At 26.6% G+C, this 26729-nt stretch overlaps 1 protein-coding gene across 1 annotated transcript in view; it reads right to left on the reverse strand.

Moving 5' to 3' along the window:
- LOC122497890 overlaps positions 1–26729 on the reverse strand; it is a 58954-nt gene that overhangs the window by 13832 nt on the left and 18393 nt on the right. The window contains exons 2-7 of the mRNA XM_043605275.1: positions 15491–15733; positions 15169–15281; positions 13117–13226; positions 11888–11966; positions 10562–10710; positions 4531–4671 (exon numbers count right to left, since the gene is read on the reverse strand). Of these exons, the coding sequence (XP_043461210.1) occupies positions 4531–4671; positions 10562–10710; positions 11888–11966; positions 13117–13226; positions 15169–15281; positions 15491–15733 (835 nt within the window). The remainder of the gene's footprint in view (positions 1–4530; positions 4672–10561; positions 10711–11887; positions 11967–13116; positions 13227–15168; positions 15282–15490; positions 15734–26729) is intronic.

Below are 26729 nucleotides of genomic sequence, written 5' to 3' on the forward strand. Positions count from 1 at the left end.
AACTGTCCAAATAAATGTTGAAAAATGTAATTAATAGAAGAATTTAGTTTTTTTAATGAGCTAAGATAATAAAAAGATTAATTATTTACAACTTCCAATTTGATTTATTTCAATTAGACTATTAGAACCATAGAGATAACATTGTCTCCTATTATTGTTAATAAATACAATAATAATTAAGATTTATTAATAATTATGAAGCAGATTCGTTTAGACAGATTCGTTTAGACAGATTCAGTTAATAAGTACAGTGGAACCTCGATTATCCGAACTAACCTAGGTAAGGCCGGGTTCGGATAATCGAAAGTTCGGATAATAGAGGTTTTAATGATTTTCATAATTAAAGTAAAAAAATTGGACAGGGGTCGTCCATAAACCACGTGGACAATTTTTCACCAATTTTTGACCCCCCCGCCCCCCGTTGTGGACAGTCGTGGACATTTGTCAAATCCCCTCCCCCCTATACAATTGTCCACGTGGATATTGCAAATTAAAAAAATAAGTTTTTTTTACTCCTGTATGTTAAAAAATAAAAAAGATTATTTTTGAACATATTTCAAAGCAAGAATGTCAGTAAAGTCAGGGAAATGTAAGGAAAAAATTTTTTGGCAGGGAAATTAAGAAAATTGTGACTTTTTTCGACTCATTTAAAATAATTGCGACAAAATACCACAATTTTTAGTAAAAAAAAGTACAAGTTATTTTGATTTTTATAATGTGAAAAATAACTATAAACAAATCTTTTTGAATAGTTGAAATTTTGTAAAATTTAATTGAAAATAATTAATTTATTTCAAGTCTTTTGTTACAATTTTTGTAGAATAAAAAATCTTTAAAGGTAAATTTAAAAATGAAAATTAATGAAAATTAGCTTCTAATTTTTTAAAATTCAATATTCTCAATTACATATTTTCAAAAATTCAAATACATACAAAAAAAACCATTTTAAAATTATTTTTAACATTTTAGAGGAAACAATCATGTTAAAAATTTTTAATTAAAATTTATCAATCAAATTCAAAAATAATTTTAAAATATAACAGAATTTTAGAAGAACTTTCGGAAAATTATTTAAATTAATTGATTCAGAGACGAAGGTTTAGTTGCCCAGTAAAAAAAAGTATTGGAAGAGAGCGAATAGTATTGGCGGTGAGTTTCTGCCAATATGTTTTCGCGTGAAAACCGTATTGGCAGAAACTCACCGACAATACTATTCGCTCTTTTCCAATACTTTTTTTTTACTGGGTGGAAATTGTAGAAAATAATTGAATTCAGGAAGGGTTATAATTGTCATTTTAAAAAATAATTAAAATCATAAATTTTACTCATTTTCCGTAAACATTCATATTTTCCTGTAAAAAGAATTTTGTCAGGGAAATTAATTTTAATATCAGTAAATTGTCAGGGAAATTGATTAAGGGGGGAAACCTAATTGTAACTTTCAAAAAATTTATTTTTTATTTTTTCCATTTTCTTAAAGTATATATATTTAGAAATTTTTTATTATTTTTTCTATTATTATATGACTCTTTGTGACTTTAAAAAAAATTTCTGCCTAACAGAAAAAAATAAATTGAAATTTTAAATGCGTTTTTCTCAAAATCACATTTTTTATGATTGCGTGCAGTCTAACTTAAACAAATATTTACCGATTATAATGGGATTTGGAAGTTTTATTCTTTATAAAATTACAAAGAATATGAACCACCATTTAAGCTGATATCACGATTTTAAGGATGTTTTTTCTGTGTAATTAGTGTAAAAAAAATTGTGAAAATTCAAGAAAAAATTTCAAACACCTTTAAAATTAAAAATTTTTATTATTTTTACCTAAAATGAGGTTCATATTCTTAGAAAATAAGTTAAGAATGTAAGAAATTTTTTTTTAAATTTTAGTTAAAAATAAAAATTGCTACACGTCACGCAAGTCGAGAAAAAATATCAAGACCATCAGTGATTACGACAGCATATCTGCCTTATTTCTGGTTAAAATAAATCAAAAGAATTTATAAACATTGTTCAAAACACTAATAAAAAGATGTCTAAATGTAATTGAATTTTGATTTATATTTCCCTCCTAAAAAAAATTTTAAAAAATCCATAAAAATGAGCCACCTAATGTGGTTTCCCCCCTTAACTGAAACTTATGATCATCCTGATTAAGCTTAAGATATCTTTTTTGGAAATATCTTTGATTATATGTCCACGTTGACATTTGCTTTAACACCCCCCCTCCCCTTCGTGGACAAACGTGGACTTTTGATTCACCCCCCCCCCCAAATGTATCCACGTGGTTTATGGACGGCCCCACAGTTGAACTATACATATTTAATTTAATACATTTTTTAAAGATATATAAGTATATTGTAAATGTAAATATATATTTATTTATAATAATAAATTAATAAAACAGAGAATTCATGATTTTTTAAGATTTTTTTGGCATAAATTTCGTTATTTTGCTTTGAAAGATGCTAAAAAAGTCCCGCGAAAATATGAATGATAAAAAAATAGAGAAAATAAATGTTAAGATTCGGAAGGTCAAGAAAAAGTTCGGATAACAGAAGTTCGGATAAAATGATTTTTGGTTGGGATAATAGAGGGTTCGGATAATCGAGGTTCCACTGTAGTTCTTTTTCGAATTTTTTGAATAATCGCTTCCGTGTAAAATCTTGTACCAAAGTTGACCATTTTTGAAACTGTCAAAAAATAGGGTACACTGTGATGTAATTTTGCACCTGTACGGTACAAAAATTTTTTTTCAATATTATCCTTTCGTATACAAATATATGAGATTCCACAGTTGCCAAAAATATGTCTCATTTTTTTCAAATAATTTTTTTAAGAGAGATATTTCAAGTCAAATTCGAACATTTTTCAGGGCCTATCATTTTTTCGCGGATAGTATGTACATAGTACGTCAGTAAAGAGACTCGAGAAGACCGATCTGTACTGAAATATATAGATATACGCGTTCATTGAAATTTGGGCCTATGTACATAGGCCAGTTTTTCCGACGATTTCGCACATGCAAAATGGTACTATCTACAATTTTTCATATAAACAATTAAAATTTATAATTTTTTATTGTACCAATCGATAGAGCGTGTCCGTTTTACCCAAGAATGATGTGTTTTTTTCCAAAAAATGTAATACAATAAAAGTCAGTACGGCAGAATAGAAATTTTTTTATATTCAGAATGTATAATAGTCTTTCTCGAAGGCGGTGAATTTTAATAGCAGTTAGTATATAAGAAGGTTTTAGTCATGTATAAATATGTGTAAATAGCGATCGTTAATAGGTTATGCGTTTTAATATTTAAGTTAGATTTGTGTACTTAGGGTTTAATAAAATTGTTTAGTTTAATAATATAATTAATCTTGAAGTTGGGAGTCTTGGAAGAGTGAAATTAATGTGCAGTATATGATTAAAAGTCACTAATTAAAAAAAAGTTTTATTTTAGTTGAAAATTTTCTTTTTTACTTTACTACAGTCATTTGTAATCAGAAAAGTAGCAATATTAGTCTTTACAAAGGACTATAGTAAAATAAGAAGGCAAGCTTAGCTGGTCACCTTATTTTACAATAGTCCTGTTGTAATGACTATACGACTGTCTGTATCACTGATTCCCTTAGACTGCTGCAAATGTGAATAAATCCAAGATTTCCTTTTAAAGTATTGTAATCAGTCACATAGACTTTGTAATCACTTATATTTAGTTCGTATTAATTTCAAATAAATTTTTAATGAGTACATTCGACTTACAGAATTGTTAAAGCGAAGCTACTTTAGGCATTACAAAAAGTGGTCACATTATCCGAACAGTACTGTTCGACTATTAAATCATTAACAGAAAATGGTATTCAAAAGAATAGAATTTTTTAATGCTTTTTAATCTTTGCTTTCTTACTGGAATTGATTATCAGTGAGTTTCTACTGACAATCGGTGAAATTTGGCGAATGATTTGGTGGAAGAGTTCTCATTATTTTATCAGTAATTTTTCACTGATTCAAATTTAGTTTTTTTCTTTAATTGAAGTGTTTTGTGCAGAAACCGCACAAGTCCATTCTTTTCGAAAATCACTTTTCTATTGAAAATTTATCTTCAAATGAAGCTCTACAATCTGGTAAAATATTACATAATAAGTGACTAAACTCTTAACCCTTTAAAAAATAATTTTTATTTTGTTTTAAAAGCTAACTTTCTTTCTATACAAATACCCGTAATTTGATATTTTAAATCTAATTTAAAATGAATCGGACATTTTTGAATTTGTCTATATTACGCCATGGGTAAACAAACCGAGAAGGTATTTTCAGTTGCTAGTATATAGGTTTTTAAAATTTATTCCGTCTTTTATCGGTTCATTATTTTTTAAAGTATATTTGGATTTGTCTAAGAGAAACAGTCCTGTCCGTGAATTAAAAATTACTGTTAGTACAAAATTTTTAGGAGTTGCATTTTTAGACTTGTTTGCATATGTAAATATTTTTATGCATATGAATATATAGAAAAATTAAAATCTCACCAGGTGGTTCTCCAGGTTCAAGGACAAAGACACTCGTACTTGCGACGAGGACTGCTTCTTCGTCTGCAGTTGTTTGTCCTTTGCTGAATCCTTTTATTAAAAAGTCATCATCTCCTTCGCAAACGGGTGTTGAGCAAGTTCCTGCATTTAAAACAATCAATTGAGAAATATTAATGTTGAGAAAAGTCCCTTTGAATTATAGTTGTATTTCATGCTGTCAAAAAAACTTCAATTCGGTTTTTTTCATATTGTATTCTACATGCGCAGTCAGAGGATTTAAATCCCCCTTTTTGGAATTTAATTCTCCTGCAGTGTATTCTTATAAATAGAAATTTTAGAAATTTGAATAGAAGGAAATGATTTTAAAAATTAGGGGTCATTGACATAATAATTGTGAATGTAATATTCATATCTTATGGCGTTTGAAGGTCAGACAGGCATAAATTTTATTTACCAAGGGCTTTTGTAACCAACCTCTTTTGTAACCTTGGAATGTACACTCGTCATTTTTCATTTCTTACAAGTACATAGAAGTCTATTGCTTTTACAACCACATAAATATTTTTCTCACCGAAAAAAAGAGAAATATTCTTCAAAAACGTGAGGAAAATGCCTCTTTTATCAAAATTCTTCAACATTTTCTTATTCTCATAACTCCTTTTTATGATATTGAAATATTCCTTTGAGGGATTTATTAAAAAATTATTATTTTTAAACTTTTGAATGAAAAGCAAGTGCGTGTTTTTCAAGAGAGAAAAATAAATAGTGCCGGTAGTAGATTCTATGGGTTAAAATGTATGTTATCATAATTGTAGAAAAAAATTGCAAGGGAAAAATATTAATATAAAATATACAGTGTAATAATCTTAAACGTGTAAGATATATGTCTAGGAATAATTTGATCACTTGTTTGCACGCATAGGGTATAAAGTGAAACGTATATGTGTAAAAAGCTCGCCAAGAAAGATGGTGAACTTGGATTTGGTTCTATGTATATACGAGTGTGTATCTATGTGAAAGAAAAAGATAGAGAGAATGTTTGTTGCTTGTGGTGTAAGCAAGGTCAATTTCTACCCCCAGCTGAAACTTGTTTTAACAAAATCCGATAGGTAGAAATTAATGTCTGCTTCTATACAGAATCTCGGACCGGCTTTTCTTAGACACAAGCAGTGCCACAAGATGGTATAACCTCTGCAGAGACCAGTTTTATTATATACGCTATCTGCAACAGTGTGTATTCAATTCTGAATACAATACTGTATAGTCCTATATACGATAAGACTGTTAAAACACGACAAAGACGACAATAAAAGAGAGTTGCATTTTTCAAAATCGACATTCATGCGCTCTCTGTTAGAGATTGCTATATCGATGGGGCGATGTCTGATTTGGAGCGCGATTGTGGGATTTGGATTCACTTTCAGTCACTTCCGATTAGAAAGATTAACAATCTCTTTTGGGACGCATGAATGAATATGCGAATCTTGAATTTTTAGTTTATCGAATTTTAAGAAATTAAAAAAAAATTTAAATCACTTTTCCAGTGATATATTCGAGCAAATAGATGTCATTTGTTTTTTCTTCTCCCTTCATAATAGAAGTGAGATGAAAATATAAAATTTAACTGTTTTATTTGTTATTTTAAGTTTCATGCTCGACTTTTTCGAGAATTTATGAACCTATCAAATGTTCAAATGAACACCAATATTTTTGTTACAACTTTTAATTTGTATTTTATTTAAAAAATCTCCTCGATAAGAAGAGGTTGATTAAAATACAGATTAAAATGTTTACACAAAATTTCAAAAATGACATTGGTTTGGAATTAAAAGCATTGTGAATTTTGGAATTTTATTTATTTCTTATTAAAAGTGTCAGCAAATATTTATGACAAACGTGGAATTAAAATCATTACAAATTTTATGGTTTTGAACAGAATTAAATTGTTTTCAATTCTAAGTATAACCCTATCAGAATTAAAATGCGTACAAAATTAAACAGAATATAAATTTGTGCAGATGAATTATCAACACAAAACCGCGGTTGAAAATATTTGCGATTTATCGATTTTCATTCCATTTTTCCAACTTTAACGAAGTTTTTAGAATAGTATTCGAATTTAAAGATTTTTTCCATAATAATTTCTTAAAAGTATACTTAATTCTGCGTAAAATGAGCATTTTTTGAAAACATTTTAATACAAATTGAGGGAGATACGTGAAATTAAAGATTTTAGAATTTTTTCGCTAAATTTACAAATATTTCAAATTTGTTGTGGAATTTACATCAGGGCACTTTATGTTTTCACTGAATTTAATTTGATTGATGAACTAAACAGGCATGCATATCAAACTGTTTTTGATAGATTTAAATAATGATTGAGTCCGTATTTACACAGGAAAAAAAAGTCTGACTCTGTTTACAACGTAAATTCAGCCCATATATTTCACATAAGTCTGTCCTTGTTTAACGGGGCTGACTCCGTTTACACCTTAAATTCAGCCTCGAAAACAAGCTGAAAGTAAAACTTTTTTTTTAGTGTGTAGGAGGGGGGGTTCGGTTAAATTTTAACTTTTCTATATGTATATTGTTTAAGTGTGTCAATGTTTTTCAAACATTATTTAGGATTAAAATCTATTCTATATTATCAAAATTAATAAAATTGTTCAGTATTGCGAAAAAAGCATATAAAAAGTTCGACAATAAAAAATAATTAAAAAATGTGGTAGAAGTTCAAATTTATATTTTACTAAATTTTAAGGGATTCTTATATAAATTGTCAAATAATTATCTGTTATTCTTTATTTAAAGATTCTAGAATAGATTTGAATCTTAAATAATGTTTGAAAAACACTGACACACTTAAACAATATAAATACAGAAAAGTTAAAATTTAACCAAACCCACACTCTAAATACGGACTCAGTCTTTATTTAAATCTATCAAAAACAAGTTTGACATGCATGCCGTTTTAGTTAATCAATTAAAAGTGAAAACAAAATTTAAAGTGCCCTGATGTAAATTCCACAACAAATTTGAAATATTTGTAAATTTAGTGAAAAAATTCTAAAATCTTTAATTTCACGTATCTCCCTCAATTTGTATTAAAATGTTTTCAAAAAATGCTCATTTTACGCAGAATTAAGTATACTTTTAAGAAATTATTATGGAAAAAATCTTTAAATTCGAATACTATTCTAAAAACCTCGTTAAAGTTGGAAATTGTAAAAAATGCAAATGTGCGCGGGGCGAGTTTAACGTCATGAAAGCTCTACACAGCTGCAGTTTTTAATTAATAACTTTTTTCTAATTGAGGCTCATTTTTTCAAAACGGTTTTACACTCGGAGACGTTTAAGGAATATGGCTACCTTGGGGCTACTTTTTTTAAGCAAAATTTTAGCTGTTTTTCCAAACTCGTCCAAGTTTTATTTTCCTTAGTAAAATAAACAATTTTTTTTGCTAAAAATTTAGCTAAGGAGATACAGTTTCAGCCCTGGTTAAAAAACCGGACAGATTTCGGACTAATCCGAAATTTGTCCGAAACAGTGCGGTTTATGGTCAGGTTTTTGTCACCCGAAATTAATCCGGATAAATTTTAACTCTATACGGTTTGTGAACAAGTAAATCCGGAGTTGGTCGGATGAAGTCCGAAATTAATCAGTTAATTTTAACTACTAAATCCGGAATTAGTCCGAAACAGTCAAAAATTAGACTGGACAATTTAGTGAATGTTAATAAAAAAAAATTATTATTACACATAATTATTAATTATCATTACTTTATGGTACATTCAACATATTTTTCGATATACCTATCGCAATTTTATTTACATTTTTAACTTAAAATTTCTAACGCTTGGGGATTCGAACCTACACCTATCTAACATTCTAACGCGCACTGAAATCGAATACACTAACCACTATACCACGCTCGCATAGGATTTCAAATTCATAATAGAATTTATGAAGTGCCACGAAAAGAAATTACAAAAAACTAACACATCAGTGTTAATTATAATATTAAAAAAAGATAACTAATAATACTAGTAAATTTGTAAAAACAAATTGACTGCAGAAGTAAATATTTTATCTATCATAAGTAAATACCCTGAACAAAAAGTCGGACCGATTTCGGACTAATCCGGAATTTGTCCGCAAAAGTACGGTTTATTGTGGAGTTTTTGACCCTGAATACAGTTTTTTTATAACTATTGAATTCGTAATTAGTCCGATTTAGTCCGAAGTTAGTCTGATAATATGCAACTTGCAAATGTGAAATTAGTCCGATTAATTTCGGAATTAATCTGGTTATGGTCAGGTTTATATGCCATACGAAAATATATTTATAGTTTAAATTTATCTGAATTTAATACAAATTGTTCTTAATATACAAATTCAATATTATACCAAAATCTTTGCATACAGATTTTGAATTGTTCCATACTTGTTTCGGATTAAATCTTTTAACTAGATTACTTTCGGATTATTGCCGACTGATTTCGTATTCTTTACATATTGATTTCGCATTATTCCGTATTTATTTTAGATGAATTTTTCAACGGACATAATTTCGGATTGTTGCGTAATAATTACAGACTTAATTCATAGACATTCATGATTATTCCAGACTGATTTAGGATACATAATTTCGCTCGGATTAACGTTAAATTAATGCGGATCATTTTCGGATATTTTTCGTATAATTATCGTCCTAATCAACAATAATATGTCCGGATTTAATCCAGATTAGTCCGAAATTTTTGCCAGGGATATAATATGATTCGGGTGTCCGACTATTTCCGGATTCATAGCATACATATTTCGGATTGTTTCGTATTTGTTTTAGAATAGGATTTTACCACACTAATTCCAAATTGAAGCGGACTAATTACGGACTGAATTCGTAGACATTCAGGATTACTCCGGAGTGTTTTCGAATTCAGGTTTTCGTTCGGATTAATATCAGAATAACGCGGATCATTTTCGGACCTTTTTCGTACAATTTTCGGACTAATCCGTAATAATCTGTCCGTATTTAATCCGGAATTAGTCCGAAATTTTTACCAGGGAGGACATATAATTATTAATTATGTTATATAATACCGTTTAGGAATTACAGTCGTTCAAAAGATGGGTGGCCACCTTGGGACCCCTTACCATATAAAAAATAAAAAAATTTAAAAACAAAAAATATATTTAAATAGTGAAATTCAAGACGAAAAAAACCCATATTTTAAATTTGTCAATTGGAACTCGAGAAAAAAATTTTTTAATTTAGCAGTACTAAAAAATCTAATTGTTAATAACTTTTATAAAAATTTGTTTTTTGGCTTAATATTTTCAGGGATTCTTCTTAACCATATATTAAGAGTCAAAAAAAATATTTTGATGCAAAAAGAAAATTTTTTAGTTTCAGGTGATCCGTTTGGGAAATTCTGACCCTGCATGTTTTTGTATTAAAAAAAATTTTCTTAGTAATGCGATTCATTTAATTTTTTTATGTAAAACATTCGGATTAAATATTTGAAATTTGTGTTAAATTCCCAATCGATTGAATAAAAATTCTTGACTAAAATGTCGGTTTACCATAAAAGGAGTATAACACGCTTCATAAATATTATTTTACAATATATTGTAGAAAAGTTATTCATTCGATCACAATTTTTCTGATTATAGCGTATCTCTTTTTTTCCAATTTAGTGAGAAATGAATTGTGCAATTTTTTAATAATACATTATAATGTTATTAAAAATTACATAATATTTTTCACTTTTAATAAATGAGTATTAAATTACATTATAAATTGCAAGTAGTGATAGGAAAATTGATTATCTTATCCTCCTCTCATTAAAATCTCGCATTCTTTTCCCGCCGGTAGTAGGTATTATAAACTTTCATTGCGCGCATTCTATCCATGAATAAAAATTAGTACATGTACATTGAAATTAACACATAGTAATAAGTATTGTCTTAAGTTATGCGATAATATAACTTTTTTTGAATATGATGAATATTGTATAACTTGACTAACCTTTGCATACTGCGATGTCGCATTGAAAATGAACTTGGGTACTACTGTCTGGAAATCTGAACATTGAGAACAAGGTTGCTTCGGCAAAACCCGTGTTTCGATCATATATAAATTTCGTCATCACCTGCTTTTTCTCTATTATTGGACACCTATAAATTAAAAAAAAATTCAGAAGAGTTTAGTTGCGCAAATCTGATTAACATAGATTATAAATGATATACATATGTATATTGAATAATTCGATTCTTTAAAAGAATATAAATTAACTTTTCTGCATTTTGGTATGACAGTGATGTAAAATTTTCTTAGCATTTTTGTAAAATAAAAATTTGCACTAGTAGTATTTGCAATTACGAACGTGGTGGTAGTTCACAACGTTTATGATCCAAAGATAGAAAGAAAAAATATTTTTTATACAAGAAGCAATATTTGTTTACAAATTTTTATTTTGTGAATTGAGGCTCCGGATCTTAAAAGAGCACTTTCACCATGTAAAGTCTATGCGGAAAGTGCCCTTTTAAGATCCGGAGCCTCAATTGTCCATTCTAAATCAGTGAAATTTCACTAATTTCTCAGCGAATATACACTAATTGAAATCAGTGGTATATTTTTCGCCGATTCAAATTTAGAGAAATGATGAAGAAATATTGTTATACAGAAAATTATTTAGCCAAACATTTGAAGAGAAAAATATTTTTTCTACTGTTGATTATAAATGTTGTAAACATCACCAACGTAATTATTAAATTTTGTACATTGAAAAAAGTTATTTGATTCAAACAGCCGATTACTTGACTATTAACAAATAAATATTTACTTGAATCAAATAATTTTTAAATAAATAATATAATTTATCTTATTTCCTATCGGTTTTAAATAGATATTTAAAGTAGAAAGAAACTAGGATTGGAAAGAATCAACTAAAGAAAAATTAAGGAAAAAGTTTAAAATAAATTGAAAAAATGTTTGTATATCTTTTCTCTCTTTCTATTATTAATCCAATTAAATAATATACATTTGCCAAGTAAAATATTTCACGGATGCATATAAAATTAACAAACAACATTCTTTGTAGGAAACAGTTAAAGTCCAATAATTCTCGATAAAATTCTCCAGATTTAAGAGAATATAAATATTGTCTTCATTTTACTTTTTGTCATACCATTTGTATTTAATGCTCTCGCATTTTACTGGTAATTATTTTTCTGTCTAATTACATTAATTTAATATATTAAATACTTCTGCACAATAAATATTTGTCCTTTTTGAAAGTACATTCCAGTTTATATTGAATGTTAATTATACAGAATTTAAAGATTGACATACCCTTTATCGTCTAGCAGACCTTGGGAATCGTTCTTTTTGTTGAAAGCAAAACAATTCTTGACGCGTATACCGTGCATTCCTGTAATGTAAAATAAAATTCAAGACACAATATAAAATTACTCCCCTCTCTCTCTATAAAGTATATTATATTGAGAGAGAGAAGTGAGAAAGTATATTATGCACTTGGTTAATTTAATATATGCGAAAAAAGAAGAAAGAAGCTGCGGGTTGGATTGCAGCTTCTGCTCCAGCTGTTCTAAACACACACTAAAAAAAAAGTTTTACTTTTAGCCTGTTTTCGAGGCTGAATTTAAGGTGTAAACGGAGTCAGCCCCATTAAACAAGGACAGACTTATGTGAAATACATGGGCTGAATTTAAGGTGTAAACGGAGTCAGACTTTTTTTTTCCTGTGCATGTATATATGCATGTATAGTTTTTCCAAATAATATACCGTGGTTACTGTTAATTTTACAGTTATATTTCTCTCAATTCTTATTGCTCCATTTTTTCGTCAATAATTTATTGCGAAATTTGATAGAATAATCAAAATGTATAAATTTATTTATTTATTTACTTTAGTAGTAAACGGGACTATGCCTTTTCGTACAAAGTACTCTTAATACTAATTTTATTGCACTAAGCAAAAATAATAAATTAATTAATGATTGAAACTATCACTCGGCAAAATTTTAATAATAGAGTTGAAATTATCGATCACCCTGAGTCAGGTTAAGAAAAAATATACCAATTTTATAATTTTTACGTTTCAACGGCATAGCCGTCCTCATCAAAAACTAAAATTTTATTATAAACATTTATTAAAAAATATACATTTTACACATGCATAAATCGACGCCTCCCGTTCATATAATGCTTATAGAAAAACAAATGCAAGATCATTCTTATTCAGTTTTTGGTGCAAGATAATTCTTAGTAGATATATTATATTTGCCTTAGAGGCTACTAAACTATTTATTCGTTTTGAATAAAAATATCATTTAAAACCAAATAAAACGTCTAGTTGGCTAATATACATTGAATTTTATCCTTCAATTTTTCAAAAGAAACGTTTAAAACGCTATTTCGATAAATTCGAATATTCCTGTGGAATATTTATACTACTTTGCGTATTAATAAAATTTTACACTATATTAAAATATTGAAAGTGGAGAAAATTGAAAAATTTTTTATAAAAAATAATTTGTACAATAAATGAAATGAAATTACCATCGGGTCGTGAGATTTCTGCTTGGAGAGTGTAATTCTGACCGATATAGGCAGTCTGAATCCGACGAGTTCCATCCAGAAGTCGTAGAGACACCAAAGAAGTCTCGTTTCTAAAAATCATCATCTATTAGTACTTCACAATATTTATCGTCACTATTTATTTTAATCTTGAAATAAAATTTTAAGATAATTATCATCGGGTTCGTTTATTCTATAGCAGTGATTAACTAAACATTTTTTTTTATATTCAATTTTCCCATGAATATTAATTACTATAATTAATTATAACAGCTGATTTTAAATTAAATAAATAGAAAAATTTTGTTACTATACAAAATTTTTAATTGAATACGGTTTTATAAAAAAAATGTACAGGAAGAAAAAAATGCAGTTACTTTTACTATTTACAAATTTAAAATCTTAAATTTTCAGAGTAATAAATTTTGTTACGTCTTGATATTGATATTTATACGATAACTACGGCATCATAGAAAAAAAATGAATTTTTATTGAGTGTAGTTTTTAGACGATATACATATGTTATTTTAACAAAATTCTTGTGTTTTTTAACACCTAAGGGGTCATTTACAAACTACGTCATGCTTTCTCAGACTGATTTTTACCTCCCCCCCCCCCCCTTCGTAACATTTTTTACATACAAAAAAAATTTTTTCACGCTTCGTCACACAGAGCTTGACACCCCCCTACCCCTAGGAGTGTGATGTAGTTTGTGAACGACCCCTAATACATAATACACTTTAGAGTTATTTTAGCCCACTGTAGCGTTAAAATTGCACACAATTTGTTAAAAAGTATTTATGCTGAAGGAATTCAACTTAAAATTTTTTAAACTTATATTAAAGAAATTTTTATAAAAATTAATGCTTTATAAAAGTAGAGAATTTAAACAAATTTAATTAAAAAGAATATGAAAAGCGTTTATTACTGCGCGTCTGTGATAATTGCTGTGCGTCAGTTATACTGCGACAAAAACAACTCAACGAATTTTGAACTGTTCATCTGATCAAACTGAAGAATTTTTTGAAATATAGTTTAAACTCTGTAAAATAAGTCTATCTACTTTAAAATCCTTATAAAAATATTAAACAATAGATAAAAAGATTTTCGTAAAAAAACGTGGGGTCAGAATAACCATGTGTCCCAAGAAAGAAAAGTCAAGGAATTTTTTTCTCATTCCTTGCTTTAGGCACCCTGATTCATTTCCTTTTTGTAATTTTTTAAATCTTTGTTCTTGGATAATTTATTGAAATGAAACTATAGTAAAAATAAAGCCGAATTGTATGTGCGATAATATTGTACATAGGGAAACAATTAAAATTATTCAGTGAGACTTGTATATACAATTGTAAAAAATATCAATGAAATGAAAGTAAAATAAAATGAAATAATAATTAGGGAGGTATTTAACTATTTTATACAAAATTGGAATGCAGCAAATGGCTAAATGCGTACGCACTCAAAGTAAAATACATTTATAATTGTATGCATATATATATACATATGGGAGTATGAAAATTCCAAGTATCTTTAGAATTTTGGATTTTCTGAGAGAAGAGTCAGTGAATAGGAACAGAGCGCTCTCGCAGAATCATCGTTTTCTATTCGCGATATGTGTTAGCTGTTTACTCAGAGGTTTACGCATCGGTAACCTGCATAGAGAAAATAATTCGCCATAAATCTATTTGTGTGTATGTAGACACAAGATACTTTCCGAGCATCGTTTCATATAGTATATAGTACACACATGTATAGATATAGATATGTACTTAATTCCCGAGAGTCTCTGATCGCGAGAATGTGAATAAGCGGTCGAGGGATCATTAAAAGGAATAGAAAGATGTTAGTGATTCATTTCTTATTCATTGGAAATTATATTGATGGGTTTTGTGCTACAAAACTATCAATTTACTTTATTTCTTATTCTTTTTCGTTCTAAATGTCCAGTTACTTTACGTTCTATTTACTTTTGTCATCAACAAAAGTGAATAAAATATTTTACAATTTTACAACAATGACAAAAAAAAGACTCACTTGGCATTTTTAAATCCTGCCTTGCCGCAAGTTATCACGTAGAATTTGTCATCTGCCAATTCTAATGTCCCATGTATTCTTACTGCTATTGGTACAGATCGTTCTTCAGTATGCTGAAATTAAATTCTTTCGTAACTTTTTAGATAATATTTTGTTTCTCTGTTGAAAAGATTCTTATAATATTGATCATATGTGCAATAGTTGCGTGAATGTTTTGAAAAATGTTCCCTTTTTTGGACTAGAAGATTTTATTTCAAAAGAGAGTGAGATGAGATAATTTATGCAGTGATGATTCATGTAGTAAACTCGTCATTATACGTACATTATTAACAAGTACGCCACAATAATCTGGCGAACCTTTACTGGCAAAAAGATTTATTCCAAGAGTGGCGTGACTCGAACCATTTCCTGGAACCATACATTGTGGTGTTCGAAAATCTCGAGCATGAACAGCACCCACAAAACTCTGATTTAGATTTACATGAATGGTCATGTGACCAGCTTTACATGTTGCCGTCACTGTTGGTTGGAATTCTGTGTCCAGCAATTGTCCACTGACCTGTAACTGATATAACAGAAAAAAGCCCCGTCAGTTCATCTCATATGCATACATGTCCTATTACTATTTTTTTCTTTTTTAACAATGCAAATTTGTTTTTAAATGATAATTATAGCGAATCTATTCAGTAGCTAAATTACTATAAACTAGTTAACTGATTCTATAAACTGGTTAGGTTATATATACATAATAGAAGTTCTAAAACAGGTATTCTTAACTTTTGCGTCCAAACAAATATTTTTATTTTTGTTTGTTTAAGTTTAGTTGAGTCAAGTTATATTTGAGTTTTGGGGAAAGTTTTTAAGAACATCGGAGAGTAGATGGTATAAAAATATTGAGAATTAATGTCGAGGAAATTCTTACAGTTGTTCCTTCGCGCACTTGAGTAGGTAATGGGATAAGTGTTTTTGCGTGGGATTATGAAACGGTACAGGAACGTTTCTTCAAAGTGAAAAGGCAGTTAACAAATATAAACATGTAGACAACAGTCACTCGTAACTTTTTTTTATTGAATTCAGGGGTATATATTGAGAGGTAGGTGCGGAATAATGGTATGTATGGGTCACTATTAATCAATTGTGTGCACAAAGTTTATTGGGTAAGGCAACAATGAAAAAGAATTTAAAGAAGTGCATACTTTCAGTATTAATAACTTTTAAAGACAAATTGAAAATAAATTCTGGATATTTTAACTAGAATTATGGTTCTTTTAACTACAGTTATGGTTAAGATATATTCAACATTGTAATTCTAGTTAGATTAACCAGAGTTCTAGTTAATTTAACCAATTTTATTTGTGCTAATCAAATTACTAAAACAAATTATTTAGTCAACATAATCAAATATTTAGTTTTTTGAACAAAAATACATGGTTAAACATATTTTTCTTTCCTTGCTATTTTAACTATTTGTCTCTAACAAGTTTCAACTATAGCCACCTTGTTGTTTTCGGAATAGAAATTATTTTCAGTGTAACAAAAGACATGAATCAATATTTATTTGCATAAAATAATTCAATTAAATGATGATTGCTACAAATACTGAAGTTATTGGTTCAAATACAACTAGCAACAATTCGCGCGCTAAAGCGCGCGGCTAACTTCTTGCTACCTTTTTTTTAAATAAAATTAGCAATTTTAAAAATAATAGAATTTGAAAATTTTCTAATTTAAATTTTTGTTGAAAACACTAAAAAAATTCAATTTTGGAAAAATTACAAATAATTGCAGAAATTCAATTATTTACAACAAAAATTCTTCTTATAAAATGCAACTATGTTTAAAATTTGATAAACTTTTTCGTAAAAATCCCAATTATCTTTATAAATATCAAAATTCTTCTCCAAAGTTCAATTATTTTCATAATTTCATTTTTTTCATTTTTTTTTCCATTTTTTTGTCAAAAAAATTCTTGTCCTAATTTTAATTATTTTCAAAAATTTTTCTAATTTCAATTATTTTCAATATCTACTATTTTAATAAAATTTCCCAAAAAGAAATCAATTATTTAAAAAAATTTTTTATAAAATTGTATATGCAAACATTCAATATTATTTTCATAAATAATAAAATTTTTTTAAGGAATTCAATTATTATTTTCATAAAAAATAATTTAAAATTCTAGAAAATAATAATTGAATTAAAATGATGAAAATAATTTTGATGAAGTTACAGTAACAATATTCTGATAATATGAAATAATGATTTTATCTCTCGGTCATCTTTAACCCTAGAAGGAGTACGTTAATTTACTCACCCTCTAAGGAGTAACTGGGGTGTCCCGACACCCCACGCTTTAAACTTGTTTTATAAGGTTTCTATTTGACGTAAAAAAATTTATTATAATGAATTGATTAGTTTTTTAGTAAGGAATACAATAATATTATTCATATTTTGATAAATAAAAAAAATTTTAAAAAAACCCAAAAAAACACCAAAAAATTGCAAAACTGACTTTTTTCACAAAAAACGTTGTAGTTTCTTAAAAATTTGACTAATTTAAAAACTATTTTAGGTTTTTAAAGTTAAATAGATACACTGTTAGGGGAAAAAATTAGTTTTTGTATTACTTTCAAAAAACATAATTATTTGAACATCTGAAGTGAAAGAAATTAAAGACAATTGACGAATAGTGAAAATCATAAAAATGAACTATAAAATGGACTTAAACAATTAATATTTACTAAAAATGGTGTTATAAATTTAAAATTTTACAAACTTAATATATCTGAATATATTAAAATTAATAACTTATGAAATGATTCTGTAAATTAATATTTAACCAAAGTTTTAATTAACAATTCTTAATACCTCTAATACACTGCAAAAAGAAGTATCTTATTTAAGATGTTTTGGTAGTCATTTCTAAGATGTTATTGTAGTCACTTTTTAGTCATTTAAAATATCTTAATTTAAGATACTAAAAGCATCTTCGTACATATTTTCAGCATATTTTTCGGGAAAAAAGTTTTGAGGTTAACTATGGGCTTATATGTAAGACATTTTATGTATCTTAGTTTTTAGTAACTTAAAATTTTTTCGCATCTTACAATTCACAAGTATCTTATCGCTAAACATCTTATTGAGACAGAAACATCTTAATTTAAGATACTTTAAAAAACTTACAGAAGTATCTTACTTTTTTAAGATAGAAGAAATATCTAAGACGTATAAAACATCTTAAAAATCAGTAAGATACTTTAGAAAACATCTTATTTTAAGATGTAAGATACCATTTTTCCATCTTACATCTTATTTTAAGATATCAAATAAGACACTTATTTTTGCAGTGTATATATGTTAAAATATTATTAACAATATATTTTTCATAAAAATAGAATTTTTGTATAAAAATGTTTCTTTTTTATAAAATACAACTTTTTCATGCATAACCTATCAATTTATACTTTATCAGATGATTTTAACTGATTAAAAACCATTTTTTAAAAAAAATTTGAATTTACTTATCTTGACAATTTTTCTAACGTTAGGGAGTAACTGGGGTGTCCAGACACCCCAGACGTATTTTAACAGGAAATAGAGCTCTTCCTAGAGCAAAAATTTTGGCGGCACATACAGGTGTCAAAAGATAGAGGTTCAAACTAAATTATCAACGAGTTTTGAGCGTAAAAAATTATTGGTTAAGCCATGGGAATACTTTGAATTTTGCTTGGGGTGTCCAGACACCCCAGTTACTCCTTCTAGGGTTAATTACATATTATAATTATAATAATAATAATAATAATAATAATAATAATAATAATAATAATAATAATAATAATAATAATAATAATAATAATAATAATAATAATAATAATAATAATAATAATAATAATAATTATAATTATTATAAGAATACTTTTATAAGTTGTTTAATTTAAAGAAGGTTTGAATTTGAAATTTTTTAATGTCTTAATTCCTGTGGAAAATCCTCTTCCAAAAATAAGGTTAAAAATAGAAATTGTGCAAATATTTTTCTTCTTTTTCTAAAACAAAATAATAATTTTGTTAAAAAAATTGTGATTCATAAACAAAAATAATTCAAAACAAATAAATTTTCTATTTCTTAATCACAGTTGTTTAACAATTTTCTAATTTTGTTTAAAAGTAAAGAACAAAAATCTGCATAATTTCAATTTGAAAAAACATAATATTTAACAAAATTTTAGTCTTTTTAATGAAAAGATTGTGCTATGGTGTCTATTCAATTGTTTGTCAAACATAGTCTTAATTCACGTTGATTTAAAAAAAGGGTTAATTTAATTTATATGATGCTTATATTTAAGCAATTGTGCAATTTAATTTTATTAATTCATTGTAATTTTTTTTACAAAATATTATCGAAAAATGAAAAATATTGCAGATCTGTAATTTGTAATTAAAAATTAAATTTACCCTTTAATGAACTCAACCTGAATTGAGATTATATTACACGAACAAATGAATAGACACCATATAGCACAATTTTCTGAATTAACGCTTTATTGCACTGGCGTTCGAATAAACACTTTATTGACGAGGGGCGTCGAATTATAAAATAAAAATAATTATAACCTTAATTAATTAATAATAATAAAGTACATGTTCCGGTAATCTGTTCGCAGTTTGAAGTTAGTTGTTGTTTGGTTTTTTGTATTTTAACTTTTTTATCATTTTTCTTATCAAATATTTTCAATTTTAAAATTAATGTATTGAAAATCATCGAATTGTTGCAAAGAATTTTATCAAAAAATTTGATAATAATAGAATTCCTTCAAAGAATTTTATTATTTAGGAAAATAACTGAATTCTCGCAAAGAATTTCATTAAAATTTTTAAAAATTCTAATTCTTTTGAAGTATTTCTTTGAATTTTTTTTAATGGAGTTTCTTTAATAATTTTAATTGAACATTTTGAAAGCAATTGAATTTTATTAAAAGTGAATTGAAAATAATTGGATTCCTCCAAAGGATTTTACTGTTTATAAAAATAATTGAATTATTGCGAAGAATTTTACTATTTATAAAAATAATGGAAATGTTTCGAAGAATTTATTAAAATTTTTAAAAATAATTAAATTGTTATAAAGAATTTTATAGACATATTTGAAAATAATGAAATTTTTTCGAGAAATTCAATTAAAGTTGTTTCGAAAATAATTGAATTTCTTTAAAGAATTTTATTAAAATTAGGTATATTCAAAATAATTGAATTCATTACAAGAATTTTATTATTTTTTGAAAATAATAATTGAATTCTTTCAATTTTTTTGACGAATATATTTATATTATAAGGATGAACGTGCACGACTTTCCCTGACAAAAATATAAACCTTAAAATGAGATTTTTCATATGGGATATATATTCATACTTTAGAAAAAAACTTTTTTTTGGTACTGTAACACACACTAGACAAATTTTATATTCGTAAAATCTGACAACTTCGCAACCGTCAATAGCACGAATGTTATTGTTTTATGATTAGTTGGTTAGAATTAGAATATTCTTTATTAATGGCAGAAAAATGTTAGTGCATGTAATTTATCGTTGGGAAGGAAATTTTTAAAAAAACCTTTTTCTATTTTACTTTCAATTTCATTACATTTACAACCATTAAATCATAAAAATATCAGTTTCTTTCTTTGCCAGTTTAATATCGCAAGTAAAACTGACGTTGCCGCTCTTCTTCCTTTGTTATTTAAATAAGGTAACAGATCATATTTTTTTTACTATTTTCTAAAATTTGTTAATATATTTCCGGTAACATGGTATAATTTTTATTTGAAACAATTTGTGATATCCCCATGCACTTATTTTTTTTTCTTTCAACATTTTTTTTCAGTTGAAAGGATAAATTTCACATGTCTCCATAAGAATCAATGTTAAAAGCTTATAATTTAAAATTCATATTATTCAAAAAATCCGTAGTAAACAGACTCCAAACTTTGCAAGAAATTTTTTTTTACGTAAAACTTTTGATATATGTAAAAAAAGTGTGTTTTCTAATTTCCAAAAAACGTGCACGTATACATTCTCAAAAATTGCATTGAAAGTAATTTAACTTTTATATAGAATTTTTTAAAAATATTTTGAAAATAATTGAATTCTTTCGTGAAATTGTATTAAAATTTTTGAAAATATGAACAGTAATAATTAATTTTGTACTTAATAAGTGATTTTTTAAAATTTTGATTATGAAATTATTTACAAAATTTATATTTGAAAATAAAAAATTTTGTAATTTGCATAACATTAATAAATTGAATATCACGTTTCACGCGTAACATTTGCTAGTAATAATATAATATACAATCTCTAAAGATAACAAAAACAAAAGTATAAACAAAAGACAACTTCAGAGTGTGAGGGACAGAAAAAGTGAATGAATGAAAGAACATTCAAATTATTATAGTTAATTTACTTTATTTAAAAAAAATTATTTTGTTCAAGTAAATATTTATTTAATAATAGACAAGTAATTGATTATTTGAATCAAATAATTTTTTTTCAGTCTAAAATTATGTTTTGGATAGTAAATTTTCCATAGCATTGATGTCTATACACTGTAAAAAAAGGGAGTTAAATTTTAACTCCCCAAGGGATTCTATAAAAGTCGCACCCATTGGGGAGTTAATGCCAAGGGAGTTGGATAAAGAGAGTTAAAACTTTACACCCAAATGCTAACTTCCCAAGGAATAAATAACTCGCGCAGGTGTTGATGAAGGGAGTTAGTAAATTAAGTCTCTTTTGGAGTTGATTTTTAACTCGAAAAATTTCACTCCCAACTCCCGAGTCCGTTAACTCCCTAAATTTGTTACAGTGTATGATCTAAATTTTATAAACACAAAATAATATTTATAATTTTAATTCGAATCTGAAATATGTTCTTATTTCATCACTGAAAACATTAGTAAAAATTTATTATGTAAAAGGAACATTAGTATTTTATAGTGAAAGAACAATGCAAAATATTTAAAGAGAAATTTTTAATTTTAAATTTCTTCAATATTATTCAAAATTAACAATTTCTTCTTTTATACTGGTGTTGATTCCTTCCTGGTGCTCTTAATTTACTATCTAAATCTTAATTAGTGAATATCCATTTTTCAGGGTTATGGAGAAAGTAAAAATTCTGTCCGGAAATCAGGAAAAAGAAAAATTAAATTTTGGTGTAAACCCTTAATTTGAGAAGAATTATCAGTAAATAATTCATTATTATTAGCCAAAGAAAGTAAAAATTGAAATAATTATTACTTCACTGCCAGTAAAAAATTAAATCAATTTTTAATGGTCCTACAGATTATAAATTTCAAATAAAAACAATATCTATATTAAGGCAAAAAATCCTAATAAAAGATACAGATAGGCATTTTGCTTATATAGTTTCTGTTTCGTCATCGTAAAAGAATCTTAGTTTTATATTATTCAACTTCATTCTTCCTTTGCTTGTATATTTAGTTAATTCTAGGTTTGGTTTCAATTACAATTCTTGAGGAAAAGTTGAAAAGTTAATTCAATTTGATAGATGGTTCTGCCTCGAAATGACTTGGGTTTGGCAGACTGCCACAATGAAAAAGGAATAAGGCGATTATCTGGCCTAAACTGTTTCTTTTTCTTTCTTTCATTTAATTTTTTTTCTTTTTTTTTTTTGAGGGCATAATGAAAGTCGAGTCGAAACATTTAAAATTTTTGCTTTTTGCCAACCTGTCGATAAAACTGGTTTTAAAATGCCCCAACAAACTTTCTCGAAGAGATTTATAATTATAGCCTTATGTAAGGCTGCGGACTTAAGCGTCACCAAAATCTTGCTACTCTAATATATTCCCAACTCTCGAGAACTTATGTAAAATATATATTTTAGAATCACTCGATATTTCAAATGTCGATTTTATTATTTAAAAAAGGATAATTATGTATATGAAGTTGGATTAGTTTTATCGTTAAACGAAATCTTTTAAAGTAGCAGATTAAGTCTTGAAAAAAAGAATATCTATGAAGAGAATTAACGGTGTTAAAGTTAAAAATATTTTATTTATATAAATTAGAAAGTCTAAAAAAGCTCTGCTGATTGGAATATGCTTTATTGAATCAAAAATCTAAAACTAGGGATTTAGTTCCTTTCTTTCTAGTTTTGAAAATTTAAGAATTTTCGACTGTATTGTTAAACTAGTTGAAAGAAATTCGAGTTAACAAAAAAGTGAATCAATGAATATATCAAGTCCGCGTAAGTCTCAGGAAAGTTTCGTTGAGATAGAGGGGTCAATAACACGGCTTTCGAGTTCGGCATCGTTGGTCTCGCATCTTAGGAGCCTCTTGCATTTTAAAGTAACCTCGGCGTTTTTACAGCATCATATGTGCGTGTCTGACTATTATATTATTAAATTCATTCTTCTTCGAAATAATTAAAAACCTACCAATGCGCCACTAATGATTATTGTTTTCAATAAATACATATCGTATCTTTCAAATCTTTATGTGAATCATCTCCAAATACAACAAGGGTTACTTGATTGAAATAAATTGGAAATATTAATGAGAAGTGTTCCTTTCTCTTTCCGGATAAGTTAATATTTCGTTCTTCTAAAGTTTCATTGGAATATTTTGGGAATATTAATGAGAAATATTTTTTTCTCTTTTCGGAAAAGCTAATTTTTCGTTTTATTAAAATTCTTCTGGAATATTTTCAGAATAATAAAGAGAAATATTTTTTCCCCTTCTCAGAAAAGTTAATATTCTGTTTTTTTGAAGTCCTATTGGAAGTCATGTGAAGTTAGCACCACTTTTTCAAGAAATGAAAAAAATCACTTTGAAAAATTACAAAAAAAATTAGTTTGCAAAAAATTAATTCTTTTTGGGTTTTCATCAAAATTCTGGTAATCAGTAAAACGAGTTCTGTACATATTTCAAACAAACTTTCCTTCTAAACTAAAAATTGAAAAAAGTACAGAACTTTGAAAAATTACAAAAAAAACTTTTTTGCAAAAAATTAATACTTTTTGAATTCTGAGCAGAGTTCTGGTATCAGTAATATGGAGCTTTGAAAAATTACAAAAAAAACCCGTTTTTGCAAAAAATGAATTCTTTTTGATGAGCAACAAAATTTTATTTGATAATTTTTCAAAGTTTTGTAGCTTTTTCGATTTTAAGTTTAGAAGAAAAGTTTATTGGAATTATGTATAGAACTCTTTTTGCTGATACCAGAACTCTGCTCAGAACTCAAAAAGAATTAATTTTTTGCAAAAACGGTTTTTTTGTAATTTTTCAAAGCTCCGTACTTTTTTCGATTTTAAGTTTAGGAGGATTACTGATACCAAAACTTTGCTGAGAACTCAAAAAGAATTAATTTTTTTAAGTTCTGTAGTTTTTAGTATTTTACGGAACTATTAATTTTTTTATGAGAGAACAATAGAACTCTTGATTTGCTGTGAAATTCGATGTCTGAACGCTTTTTTGCGAAGATTGTAGTGCTACGCGAAATTAGAACCTAATTTTTTTCATATTGTTTTTTTTAGTGTCAATTGCCGGAACTATTGAAAAAATCGTTATAGAACTACAGAATTACTCCTAAAGAACACAGAATTCATGTCATTTTTTTCATTTTTTGAAAAAATGGTTCTAACTTCACATGACTCCTATAGGAATATTTTGGGAATATTAATGAGAAATATTTTGTCTCTTTTTAGGAAAAATTAATATTCTGTTTTTTAATAACCATTTGGAATATTTTGAGAATATTAACAAGGAATATTTTATTTTAGGAAGAGTTAATATTTCGTCTTTTTTAAGTCCATCCAATAAAATATTTCAGAAATGTGAATGAAATGTTCCGTTTTTTTACGCAGAATAAACATTTAAAGTTAGCATTAAAAAAAATTGACATTAAATAATGAAGAACGTAAATTGTTAATGCAGTATTTTATTCTCTAAAATCATATGTATTTATGCAAATGATTAGCAGTTATTATAGAGGCGTATAAATATCACCATTAATTTCACTTTCTATAAATATTATACGTATACACATTAAATATAGGTTCACATCCAGCAGGACACAACGGTATGAAAATAAAATGTTGTGCAGAAATTTTTGTGTCGTAAAAAGTAGAACTCTCGTAAAAACGGTATTTTAGACGATAGAAAGAATTCCTTTAAAAATAAATTTTCAAAGCAAATGCATCCAAGTCTTTTAATCTTATAATCAGTAGTCATTCATTTAAGTGTACGTCACGTATACGATTGGTATGTGAATCGACGACATTGTTTTTTTGTTCGGCTTTTTTTTCTAATATATTTAGTAGGTAGTGTAGCTTAAATAATACTTTCATGTGAGGATTAAATGCATTTTTCTCGCTTTCACTCACAAACTGTAAATACAGGGATAGCTCATTATTTTGCTGCGCGCTTAATTAGATGATATCGTATAATATATATAATATATATATATATAAATTGGTTCGTTTCTTAATTAACATAATTTGTGGAATGGAGAGAGAAAGAGACCGATATCTATTATCCTACTACCAATATCTTTAATGACTCCTAAATAACTTCACACATCGTTGAATCTGAAATTAATTTCTTATCTTCTAATAGATCAAAATGAAGAATATTTACATTATTATAGACGGTAAAAAAGTTGGCTTCCAATTATAATTTAGAGAGTTGATATAATTTTTTATTCTTTATTTTATGACTTTCATTCAATTATTCAATTGTGCGCATCAATAACATTAAAAAAATTAATTTATGTTAAAATTACTACAATTATCTACTATTATTATTAACATATTATATTATTTTTATTTTTATTATTGTTATTCATACAATAAATAAATTATTTATAAAACGCTGAATTGAATGAATTGCATTGCATTTTTAGTTTTCAACTATTATTAGGTGTAGCAATTACAATAAACATTAAGTGCAAAAAATTTTGAATGTTTAAATGAATGAATTATTTTTTCGACAAAAGTATTTTTAAAAATTACTCTGTATTTAAAATCAAAAGCTTGAATTAAAAATTTTGGGACTTTTTAAATTATTTCTTAATATATAACGCAATATTATTATAATATATAGCTACTGAACAAAAATTTGATTCAAGTAAATTAATATAATTATTTATTCTGAAATAGACAAGTAATCGTTTATTTTAATAAAATACATTTTTTTCAGTGTAATAAAAATTAAATTTAAAAAATAAATAAATTTCGTTTATTTGAACTTTTAGAGACATTAATAATTATATTAACTAATTATTTAGTATCTTACTTAATGATTAGTAAATTTTAACTATAAACTAATTAACACTCATTAATCTCTTAAAAAAAGCAGATTAATCTTAAGAGTACGAAATATTCCATTTATATATTCTGAAATATTTCATTAGATATTCATTGGAAATCTATTGGAATTTACCATTAAAATATTACAACAATATTCAAAATAAAAATATTACTTTTAAAAGTGACAACTTTTTTAATTCCCAATAAATTGATGATTTGTTAATAGGGAAAAGAATAATA

The sequence above is a fragment of the Leptopilina heterotoma genome, unplaced genomic scaffold (assembly GCF_015476425.1).
Source record: "Leptopilina heterotoma isolate Lh14 unplaced genomic scaffold, ASM1547642v1 Lhet_14, whole genome shotgun sequence".
In the NCBI taxonomy this organism is placed as follows: Eukaryota; Metazoa; Arthropoda; class Insecta; order Hymenoptera; family Figitidae; genus Leptopilina; species Leptopilina heterotoma.